The 12,678-nt window shown below is 38.3% G+C and overlaps 1 protein-coding gene across 1 annotated transcript in view; it reads left to right on the top strand.

The window, feature by feature from the left end:
• Positions 1-12,678, top strand: part of LOC111330238 (uncharacterized) — a 31,096-nt gene that overhangs the window by 13,163 nt on the left and 5,255 nt on the right. Inside the window, exons 10-23 of the mRNA XM_088745293.1 lie at positions 1,975-2,265; positions 2,707-3,006; positions 5,267-5,551; positions 5,699-6,039; positions 6,505-6,646; positions 7,191-7,487; positions 8,008-8,343; positions 8,818-9,120; positions 9,643-9,939; positions 10,228-10,533; positions 10,641-10,937; positions 11,081-11,383; positions 11,472-11,938; positions 12,485-12,579. Coding sequence (XP_088601419.1) covers positions 1,975-2,265; positions 2,707-3,006; positions 5,267-5,551; positions 5,699-6,039; positions 6,505-6,646; positions 7,191-7,487; positions 8,008-8,343; positions 8,818-9,120; positions 9,643-9,939; positions 10,228-10,533; positions 10,641-10,937; positions 11,081-11,383; positions 11,472-11,938; positions 12,485-12,579 — 4,060 coding nt within the window. The remainder of the gene's footprint in view (positions 1-1,974; positions 2,266-2,706; positions 3,007-5,266; positions 5,552-5,698; positions 6,040-6,504; positions 6,647-7,190; positions 7,488-8,007; positions 8,344-8,817; positions 9,121-9,642; positions 9,940-10,227; positions 10,534-10,640; positions 10,938-11,080; positions 11,384-11,471; positions 11,939-12,484; positions 12,580-12,678) is intronic.

Raw genomic sequence — 12,678 nt, 5'->3', positions numbered from 1 at the left:
ACAGATTTTATTTCTGCTGTCACTTTGTTTGATACAAATTTCAATCATACTACAATATAATTTAAAGACAACGCAGCTGTCATGTTTGTTCACACGCCAGCGTGAAGACCGAACTTGAGATGTTTTGGTGTGAAGATTTCCCGACCTTATCTCTGAATTTAAGATCAGAGATCAGATTTAAAAGTGATTTTCGTTTGCCTATCCTCCAAAATCAGTTTCGAACCAAGAAACAAACCAAAGGAAAACAATGTAACGAGCCGTCTATTAAAAATTGACACATTGGAAACATGTCTTAAATTCGTGACAATTTCGGGAAAGAATCAAATCTTTTGATCATGAAATTAAAGGCTCATTTGACCTTCTTTACCAGCGTATTAAGGCTTTCACATTTTCAGAGTATAATAACAACTTACATTTTCCTTGCGGACGGAGTTGGGCGTTCTCAGTAAGTTGGTTTCGCCGAACATGTATTTACGATAATGCTGCAAGAAAACCGCTTAACGGCTGCGCGACCAATTTTTATTTCTGGAATTGAGAGAGGAAGTTCACATGTACGGACTTCTATGGCTGGAAAATCATGAACCCTTGATATAATGCTGCTGCTAACCATTTCAAACCAACGATTCTTTTTAGTTTCAATATCAATTTTTACATTTCATACCCTCAGCTGTACTCTACGGTGATAATTCACATAAACCATCTTTCTTCAAGTCAATGAACCACTCGGAAAACAAGATCTAGCCTCTGGATCTTTTTCAAAACTGTCATCACCTAGCTTTTTTTTTTCAAATGATTCAGCCCGTTTATGGTCAGATAGTAGCTCTTGTCGAAGATATTGAAGCCGTTACTATGCTTTACTTTACGCATTACCTTTGAGACGCTCGTTGGACCTGCTTTTTTTCCAGTGTGTTCTCCAACTTGAAAGACTCCAGTCAGATACTTTTTCTGCGCCACAGTGAGACCCTTTCTTTGTTATCCTGCTTACTTAAGAGCCCATCCCATCGGTAGCACAGAGCCATGATCCTCCAATGACATAGATGCTCCTTCATCAACTATTTCTGGTAGGACACGTTAATGGAGGGACTTAAAATGATATTTTGCTTGACTTCTGCCAAGTGTAATGTGCGTTGAAGTGTCATGTCACGCGAAGGACAAGTTGAAACGACAGCGCAATTTATCCAACTTTAAAAATTAATTCCTTCGTTCCGAATCATTTCCCCAAAAAATCCTTTAAGAGTCTAAAAGAACAACTCTTTGACTTTTAAACGCTGGGTTTTCGAAAAATTATATGCAGTACCACAAGCTAAAATAATAGGCTAATTTTAGATAAGTTTTCTTCTCGATAAAAATGGGTCGATCAAATTAAATTAGATTATAAAAGTAAATTGTCGAGAATTGCTAAAAATTGTTTTCACGGTGTCTTTTCACATCGTTCTACAATAAGTGCTTGATTTTATTGCCCTACAGTGTTTTATTTTGTAACCTGAGGCGCCGTGAATCGCCCTTAATTTCGCATTGATAAAGCGGCGTTTTCATTAAATTCAGTCATTATCGATTTTCTCCAAAACTAATCGATATTTAGCAAATGAACTCTGCAGTGTTTTGTTTTACATTAAGGTCTACCTAACATGAGATTATGGGCCAAATTTAGTTTTGAGCTGTCGTCGGTTTAAAACTGTTTATAGAAAGCTTCCAAAAAACTTCGCTGTGATCAATTGTTATAACAATGTGCTATTTCAAAATTGCTGTGACTGGAACTGTATAATAAGTATTTTAAATGTTGAGAAGAAAGCTTTTCAAGGACGGTTTTCTCTGAGGTACAACAATAATATTACCTAACTTACATGCTGGTTGCAATCCGGATCTGAGTAATTCAGTCTACATACATTTTTACCGTTTCATAGAACAGTTACGCTTACATTTTCCCAAGCTTGCAATGTCCGTATTGTCACTAGTTATTCACATTTCTTGCAGTTTACATCCAGTCGCTCCAAGTAACAGCACAAAACACTAGCTCAACTTCTCTAGCGGTGTTTTGGAATCATCCCGAACAATTAATTCACGGTATTTTTTGCGCAGTCGACATCTCGTATCGTATGATTGGTTCAGTAGAGAGACACATTGTTAGCGTTACATCAGGGACGACTGAGTACGAGCTTATAAACCTAAGGCCGTACACTCTATACGCCATAACTGCTACTCCACTCACTCTTGAGGGAGAAGGAAAGGAAAGCCATGAAGTAATTGTAAGAACAGCCGAAGGTGGTAAGTTGTAAACCCAAGCTAGTTGTTCCAAACTGGGCACGTTTTGGTATTGTGGTAATCAGATCTATTGCACACGAGGATTCTAACCAGAAAAAGCGCACTTAACCACAACAAAGGGTAGAACATTTACATACTCAGAAAAGTGTCATGAACTCTATCAATTGCCTGGCCGTAAAATTGAGATCCGGAAACTAAAAGAAGTCCGTTGTGGCATAAATTAAAATAAATTGGAATACTTTCTCAAATGGCCATACTTATTTTCACATCTCGCTGCCAACCGCCGTTGCTTTCATCAGATGTGGAAAATATGGGGTCATGTTACAAGGTAGGCTCGTCGAAACCGTACCCAAGCCAAATCAAAGACACCAGATTGTGACAATTTTTTTGAGTATTATCTTTTTTAATAATTTCATATCTCTCTTCTCTTTAACTTTTTCCCAGTGCCAACCTCCTCACCACTGAATGTGAAGGCCTTCGTCAACAAATCTGCCGAGAGACTAGTGGTCTCATGGGAGCCACTTCCTTTAGAGCATCGCCATGGTATTATCCTAGGTTACAACATCAAGTATGTTCCACAAAAAGGTGGAGATTCACAGACCATGATTGTGTACTCACCAAGTCTCTCAACAGAACTGCAAAACCTCAAGCAAGGGATACTTTACGTGATAGAAATTAAAGCGTTTAATAGAGTAGACGAAGGTCCATCAAGTCCAGCTACTGTGGTTAGATCACCCGAAGGAGGTATTATTGAGAAATTTTTCGCCTAAACATTCTAAGTACATACAACATGATCTTTCAAAAAAGAAACAAAAAACTTTGAATTTAAATTTACAAGACATGTTTCGACATTCTCATGTCATCTTCAGTAGCAAATGAGCATTTAACTGTTGTACATTTAAATTTAAATTAAGGTACGTTACAAACTACGTGTCAGGGCTTACGTTACATTTGAATGTAAAAACGCGAAAAATGTAAATAGCGCGCGCTTGACTAGATCAAAATATTAATAAATAAATACAATAATAATAAAAATAAATTAAAAGACCAAGGAACAACATAATTAAAAGGAAAGAAACAAAAACTCTTTTTACCTTCGCAACAGCTGAGACTGGTTTCTTGTTTAAGGGTGTGTTTTATGATCAAATAGATGGGGTTGCCATGGGGTCCCCACTTGCTCCAGTACTTGCAAACCTCTTTATGGGACATCATGAAAAAAACTGGCTAGATAACTATTCATTCTCTGAAGTTCTGTTCTACAGACGCTATGTTGATGACACCTTTTGTTTTTTCAATAGCGAGGAGGACGCGCTCGTGTTCTTTGATTATATCAACGCCAGGCATCCTAGTATTCGTTTCACAATGGAAAAGGAAATTGATAAGAAATTATCGTTTCTAGACATATTGTTAGACAACAATCATACATCCATCGTCACTAGTGTATATCGCAAGAAGACGTTTACTGGTCTTCTTACTAATTATTTCAGCTTCGCCCCTTTGATTTACAAATTAGGTTTAGTCAGAACGTTGATTGACAAAGCATATAAGATCAATAATTCCTGGGTTGGTTTTCATCTGGATGTCAAGAAACTTATTTTCTTGCTACGGAAAAATTGTTTTCCATCTTGGGTCATAGACAAGATCATTTACAGGTATCTAGCGAAGAAAAATAATCCGGCTTCTCCTAATGGGCATAACGCCTCTTCTAACTCCGGTAAACCTTCTACGCACTATTATAAACTTCCCTATGTTGGTCGGTTTTCGAACATCGCTCAGACTAAATTAAGACAACTACTCAAACGTTATTGTAGAGCTGATTTAGATGTTAAGTTAGTCTTCAGTACGTTTAAACTCAGAAACATGTTCAGTGTGAAAGATTCAGTACCGCTAGGTCTACGTTCGCGTGTCATATATAAATTTTCATGTGCTGGCTGTAATGTCAGTTATATTGGTGAGACCACTCGCCACATTTGTACACGAGTTCGTGAGCACCTCTTGTCGGACAAAACTTCGCATATTTACAAGCACCTGCAATCATCAAGGGCCTGTCTTGACTCTTGTGATACTGAATGTTTCACGATCTTAGATTCTGCCGCTTCAAAATACCAAATTAAGATCAAAGAGGTATTGCATATTAAGTGGGAAATACCCATCCTTAATCAGCAATTGAAACACTTAGAATTGTCTCTTTCCTTTTAATTATGTTGTTCCTTGGTCTTCTAATTTATCTTTATTATTATTATATTTATTTATTAATTTTTTTATCTATTCAAGCGCGCGCTATTTACATTTTTCGCGTTTTTACATTCAAATGTAAAGTAAGCCCTGACACGTAGTTTGTAACGTACCTTAATTTAAATTCAAATGTACAACAGTTCAATGCTCATTTGCAACTGAAGATGACATGAGAATGTCGAAACATGTCTTGTAAATTTAAATTCAAAGTTGTTGTTTCTTTTTTGAGAGTTATTGTCACTCTGCTGTCTTAACGTCCTTTTGGTAACATTATCTTTATAATACTGACTTTTTCTTTAGCAATTTCTCACTTGCCAAATGCAAAGTACGTTCGCAATGCAGCATAAACACTTTTCAACCTTACAAACACCACCCAGTACAATCTAGCTGTGAAAAAAAAGAAGGTTAGACTTCTTTGCATAGAGCCTAACGAAATTGCTCAAATACTACTCGCGGTTTTTAAAGTGAGATTGAGCTTCAACAAAGAAAGTACGGCATAACTTCTCTTTTAAGTCATTTGTGCTCGGGATAGACCTCTGTTCAAGGAACACAAACTTTGGTCATGTAGGGATCCCTTTACTTAAAGCACACTTTTTAAGACCCTGATATGTCCTTTAAATAGAGGTTCTTCTGAGCAACCTTCTTATCTATGGGACAACTCTATTCTTGGGACAGTTTTTTTCAAGTCCTGAGGGTGTATTCTGAATGAAGGTCCCCTTCTATATCCTACAGTGTCCCACTTGACGTTTACTTATCTTGTTTATACTAGTTCCCAGTCTTGCGCCTCCAATAGTAATGGGCCACAGCTCAAGCTATACAAGCGTAACGGTGAAATGGATGGCTATTCCAGAGGAAAACAGTAATGGAATTATAATGGGTTACGTCGTCGTGGTAGAAAACATCGATAAATCTTTCTATGTCTGCAAAAACACTTTTACCAAGGAGGTTCATGAGCTGGAGAAATCCGAAGTTTATAAAATCAAAGTGGCAGGGTTCACTTCGAAAGGCTTTAGTAACTTCAGCGATTATGTCACAGTGATTACTAACGTGAATGGTAGGTTATTACGTTGGCAAAGAAGAACTCCATGTTGTCTTTTTTCTCTCTCATAACAGTACACTTAGGAGAACACCTAAATGACTGTATTTCATGCCAAAATATTGTCAAAATATTTGACTTGTTTTGACTTGTTCCTTCTGATAGATTGTCACGACCTTGGCATGGAAGACTACAACATAACAAACTCACGTATAACTGCATCCTCTCAACAACATCTGGCACCAAATGCTCGATTGAATTTCAAACCACCGAATTCTCTCTTTCCCGGAGCTTGGTGTGCTGCGATAAACGATGCAAACCAACCATGGCTTCAAGTTGACTTTGCAAATAAAGTTACTTTAACCCAAGTAGCCACTCAAGGCAGATTTTATGATGGCGATGCAGTGGGTCCCAGTTTATTTCACTGGGTGAAAACTTTCTCTTTGAATTACAGCCTCGACGAAGGGATGCATTTCAAAGCTTATGAACAGTTTGATGATGTAAAGGTAAAATCAGAGTTAATAAAAGTAGTATCATATTACTTTCCATCCTAATTTGTGATCTACAAGTCTCCTATTACCCAAATTACAAGCTATATCAAAATATCCTTTCCTAGTTTTTCATCAGCTACGATTGTTTGAAGCTCGAAATATTCGAAACTTGCAGGGTCCTCTCGACTGCAGCTCATTGTAACCCTTAGTTACATTAATGGTTCCCACAGTTCCCATGTTGGAACAAATTTAAACTTCATAACTGATGGTTTCCTTCAGGAAAAGCTCTTTTAAAGTTCATTCTTGGATACAATGTCCCTGTTCTTGAAAAGAAAAAGACATGTCCTCAGCTCATTCCAGGGTGCATGTTCTTGGACACAGTGTCCATATTCTTGGAAGTTCGTTTGCCCTAAAGGTATTCGTGGAGGAGATCCGCTTCGGTCCTCATTAAAAAATGTCCACCGTTACATCCCTCTGCAGATATTTCACGGTAACTGGGATAGTAACACTGTAGTTTTCAACTCCATAACACCTGTGATCTACACACGCTACATTCGGATTCTGCCAAGATCGTGGGAGGGGACTGCATGCATAAGAGCTGAGTTCTTCACCTGTCATCATGGTAACTTGATAAAATACATCGTTGCACTTTGTAGAAAATGAAAATAATTAGTTACATTTTTTCGTCGAATTTCTTTCTAAACATTTTCGTGCTAAGCGATCAGGGGCATAGCATTCGCTTGACCAAAAGCCTGTTCACAAGCCATGTTTAATGACAAAGGCGCTAAGAGGTAAGAGAGGATGCGACAGTTACATTTCTACTCTTACGAATAAAGACAACGCTGTCACTGTTACTGTGATGTTGAATCAGATGAATGATATGGCACAATTACGGTATAAAAGAACCTACATTTATAGATTTAAGAACAGTTCTCAAAGATAAACCAACACTGAAATTATGTTCAAGCCACTCCGTTTTCAAAACAACTGTTCGTTGGAGAAAACTACAAATCAGGTAAAATAACCGTATTGACTAATAGACACGAGTTACAGGTAAAGGATAAAGGAAAATGGGAAACAATTCATGTCTTCGTAACTTTGTGCCCACAAAGGGTTTTCCTGCCATCTTGTCTTTCACTAAAAACGTCTGATATGTCTTTATCTAGAATTCACGTTGGAAAAAGTGAACATTACGTCCTCTATTGCAAGCTCAACTGGTGTCGGACTCCAATGGAAGCCACCGGATCCACTCATGTTGGGTGAACATGTACAGGGCTATGTGATAGAAATCGTTGATTTGCTGAGAGGAGAAAGTTTTAACTACACGGTTAACTCGTCCATGACGAGTGCAGACCTGAACATTCTGAAACCATACACGCCCTATGAATTCAAAGTTTATGGTTTCACAAGTTCATGGGAAGGAAATATTACCGATGTTATCAGCTTAAAAACTCAAGAAGATGGTAGGTTGAATTGAATAATACATCTTAAATATTTTGGAGGCTGATTGGTACGAGACCTCTAACAACTTCCTGAGCATGAAATGATTAAGTAGAACAGCTAGACCCCCTGGGTGTTGTGCACGTGCATCGCCGGTAACTCTGACTCATCATTTCGTTTGATCACATTGAATACAGTTGCTTCTAACTCATGTACCAGCCGGTATATATAAACCAATGGCCTGACTGTTCCCCTTGACATTTGTTTCATTGGTTTATCTGTGCTCAACAAGAGATGATGAACAGCCCTTTTGGGTCGCGTTCTATCATGATCGAGCTGATACAGGAGTGAAACCATCTTCTAAGTCATGTTCCATTGAAGAGTAACGAAGAAATTAAAGTTCTAATCTGGGTCAGTTATTTCAAAGAAATAATTTCTAGTTTTTTGGATACGCTTTTTAGCAACAATTTAATAAAATCCATGATAATGACCTTATACCAATGAATTTTCAATATTGACTCAATGCTTGTGTAAACTTAATAGCTCCCAGTGAACCTCCAAGAAACTTCACTATTCAACACACCACTAGCTCAGAATTAACCTTCAAACTGAAACCAGTCGACCAGTACCATATCAATGGGGTACTCCGGGGGTACAAAGTCACCTATGGTAAAATCAAATCTCCAAATCACACGTGGACGACCCTTGTTATCAACGCTACTCACAGAAGGCGCAGGAAAAGAAGCACTGAAAACGAGACTTTAAGCTTCGTTCTTACAAATTTAAAGGGTTACACCACTTATACAGTCACGGTGTTAGCATTCACTGTAAAAGATGGCGTTCCAACTCTGGCAGCAAACTTTACCACAGCACAAGATGGTATGACACATTGCGTAGGAATACGAATGAATCTTGAATTAATTTTACAAGATGAATGGTTTGGTAATGAGAGTTATGATAGGCATGACCTAAATTTGATTACCGTACGACATATCACCATAAATTCCAACTGAAACTTGATAAAAACTTGTACTACTTATGTTTGCATTCAAAGAATTTCCACCGAATTCAATTCTCATGTAGAGGCGGTATTTTTTACACTTATAAGAATTCTCATAAGAGGAGCAACTCGAGTGCAAATCACCTTTTTTTTTCATTTTGTTGGTTTGTTTCTTTGCCTCAGTGATGGTGATTAGAACCATCTGGGATGAATTGATCCACTAAATAAGACTTGTGTCTATTGTGGAGTTTCGCAATCGATATACGAATTCTATTGAACCGCATGAAATGCACTTTTCTCTGTGTATTCATTCTGAGTGATTATGACAGTAACCATTCTTTTTTACGCTTCAGTACCAGATCATCCGCCGACAAATGTGACCGCGTTCAACACCAGTTCTACAAGTATTAACGTCACCTGGCAGCCCATTCCTCCAGATCACACGCGTGGGATTATCCTGAAATATCACGTTAAATATAGAAGAAATGATAAACCAAATGATAACGTTTCCATTGCCACAGTAAACAGTACAGAGCTACAAGTGGAACTGAAAGGATTAGGAAAGTACAAAAAATATTTCATACAAGTCGCTGGAGCAACGGTGGTTGGTTTGGGGAATTATTCGGGACCTATTTTTGTCCGAACCGAACAAGACGGTATGTAATCCATTTCGTAATACGCAATTTTTTTTCTGTGCTGAATGCGTTGACCACCTTACAGCTGGTTGTTATAAGAGGTCTTTAAGAACTACTTGATGATCTACTCTGTATGTAATAGAATAAGTTAAAAAAGTGTTAAAAAAAATTGTTAGATTCTGCAGCAACGCTCAAAGTTGGAAGCTAGGCTACAATCGCCAACAAGGTGTACTAAGGCAAAGTGCTTAAATATGTCTGTAATTGAAAATTAGAATTAATGAGGAGAAGAATGAAAGGAAAAGTAGAGAGTAAAATTAAAAATAACCTAAAGTTTGTTTACCCAACTAAACAGCTTTTTCCACAACTGTGGCAAGAAACTCCATTATTGATGGCTTTTGAAAATAAAGTTAACAGTGGATTTTTAGAAGAACAAGTGCCACCCCACAACTTAAACCATTGCTCAAACAAAGTGGGTTCTAAAACATTTATTTTCAGCATAGCAATGGAATCTTTTTCCAAACCAAATTTTTGTTTTTACCTCAGTCCCAGATGAGCCGCCAATCAATATCACTGCCAAAGGAATAGAACCCACTGTATTAAGAGTCCATTGGTTTCCTGTGCCTGATGAAACCATTAATGGTATTGGCATCGGTTACAAGCTCACTCTAATTCACATAAACGGAACCAGTGTAAGAAATTTCACAATCAATGCCTCAGCCCTCATGATAGACATCGCTGGTTTAGAAATATGGACGAATTACACCATTAAGATGAAAGCTTTCACTGTTATGGGAGATGGCCCGTGGAGTGACTTCATAAAAGGACATACTGACGAAGAAGGTAAACCACGAGAGAGCAGCTCATTAGTTAAATCACGCCAAACTATATCACCGTAGCATTTTGTCTTAAAAGAATCCCAGATTTTGTGATTAAAGAAGTTGAAATGCATGCAAACTCGGGATTTTCTTACCACAATTCTATAGTATATTCAACTACAGAATGTTGGGACGCATTCTTTTTTACACGATATTTCCAAGTGGCATATTTAGGCGAGAACCACACTAAAAAATCATAATTCAGTCGAGTGAGCATAGAGGAATAATTTCTAAATCTTTTTTTGCTCTACAGCTCCATTCAAACCTCCAGCTAATTTGACGGGACAAACAAAAAGTTCGACATCGATCTTTGTTCAGTGGAGTTCACTTGTTCTACCCAACCTCCGGGGAATTCTCCGAGGTTACACCGTTTATTACGAGGAAGCGCCAAGTTCCGTTCATCCGATTGTGTTAAAAAACGTGTCAGTTGACATCTCTGTAACTCAAGTTGAGCTTACAGGCTTATACAAGTTTACTGAGTACCATATTTGGGTAACAGCGTTTACGACCAGGGAGGGAGTGCCGAGTAACACCATATTTATAAAGACGCAAGAGGACGGTAAGTTTTTTCCTCTTCAAACTGTCTTTTTAAGTATGCATTGCAGACAAGTTTCTTCCTTCAAATTCAATTCAATCACTAACTTGTTGACGTTTTGTTACCAACAGCTCCGGATCGACCTCCATTATATATCACATACTCGGCACCAAGCTCTACCAGTCTATTTGTCGAATGGGGTGCAATCCCTCCGCAGTTTAAAAATGGCATCATAAGAGGATTCAAAGTTCACTTGCATGAAATTCCACTTAATGGCACAATAGAGGAGAGGGAAGGTCAACCACTTGCACGCTGGATGATTTTTGGTAACTTAAAGAAATTTGCTTTCTACTATATTCAAGTTCGTGCCTTCACAACTGAAGGATATGGACCTGAAAACAGTCTCACAGCGCTAACGGGTCAAGACGGTATGTAACTTTTGTATGCTGTGACGTGATTGAATGTAAGACCGGAAGTTCATATTACGTACTGGGATTTCATTGTCACAAAGAGCATATCAATTGTTCCTCGTCGTCTTTTACTGATATCCATTAAAAATTCTACTTTCCAGTCCCTAGCAAACCTCCACAGGGTATAACTACTGCAAGTCACGTAACATTGACAAACATTCCAGTTGCCTGGCAACCAATCGATCCAGATCACATCAATGGCATTTTACGTGGCTACAAGATTAGGTACCAGGCCGTTGAGATTGGCGAGGAGTCAGTTGAAGAAGAGCCTATCGGGGAGCAGATAGTGAATTCCTCTACTTTGTCCTTGGTGCTGACAAATCTAGAAATTTTTACCTTGTACCGGATTGATGTTGTTGGATTTACGATCATGGGCGACGGCCCGCCGGTCACGGATTATGCAGGTTTGTCACATTCCTCCCGAACTGGCTCTGGGATGTGGTATAACATAGCATAATATCTCTAATTTAAAAAAATTATGATTATTTACAGAAACTTGTCGCTGTCATAAACGTCTCACAACGAGTTGGTATGAATTTCAACCATATGTCCGATTGTCTGAAAATGGCCTCCCAGATGGACTTATTCCACCTATCCTTAGTGATCTAACAGTTGCATGCTGTGAAAGCTGTCAATCACATGGCAAATCTTACGTGGACATGAATTCAAATGGGTTCAATGACTCAGCCATGCTACCCAGTCTCCGTGCACTAAGGAACAGTATCGAAAATCCCACAGACTTTTTCTTTCCGGTATACGGCTTCAAAGACCAGAAACAATTTGCCAAACAGTTTGGTTATCAAGGAATAGTTGAGTCACCTGGCATGGCGTTTATAATTAACACCAACTCCCAAGATAATATGCCCAACGCTATCCTGGTGAACATTACGTCCTGTTGGCCAGCGGTCATGCTGGCTTTGGTTATCACTTACCTTGCAGGGCTGGTGGTGTGGTACGTGGTGAGTTTACCATTTTCTTGCATTGCATAACGAGTGAAGATTGTAAGTAGTACAACAATGAGAGTTACGAAGAGAGTCTGTGAGGTTAACTCCTGATCAAAAATGAGGATTTTTCTCATCAAAAGATCAGAAATGCTTCGCAAAATTGGCATTAGCTTGTTCCAATACAATTCCAGTATTGTTCCCAACGACAGAACACAAACCTTTGATGATTTGGTCATTCCTGGTTTCTAAATTTCCATCGCAAAGGAAAGCTTAAATAAGTGTTCCACTGTCTCCGTACATCCCATTTTTTTTTGTCTAGTCAAAGTTGTCATTGAAGAATTTTTAATGTTTACTTCCCTCCCGCCTCGATTGGCTCCGCTATTTTGCGGTTAGGGATTGTTACTTTTTTACTTTGTATTCTTAGAGAATAAAAATTTTTTGTTGCTGTTTTTGTTGTTGTTGTTGTTGCTGTTGACAGGCTTAATCAGCAAAGAATCGTTAGAAATGAAATGAAACTAATCACTCTGATTTTAATGATTTCCCTTTCTTTTATACCTGTAGGAGTCGGAGACCAATCCCAAAGACTTTCCACCATCGTTTATAGAGGGGGCGTATGAAGCCTTTTACTGGTCATTTGTATCCATGACAACCGTTGGGTGAGTCTCAATCAAGTAATCTCTAAACTGAATTCGAGACTTAAGTCAACACTTAAGGTAAATATTGTTGTGGAAACTGAATTAAGTCTCCTTCAGAGA

Source organism: Stylophora pistillata, chromosome 14, assembly GCF_964205215.1.
Source record: "Stylophora pistillata chromosome 14, jaStyPist1.2, whole genome shotgun sequence".
NCBI lineage: Eukaryota > Metazoa > Cnidaria > Anthozoa > Scleractinia > Pocilloporidae > Stylophora > Stylophora pistillata.
The sequence above is the reverse complement of the archived record's forward strand: the minus strand, read 5'-3'. Positions and strand labels throughout refer to the sequence as shown.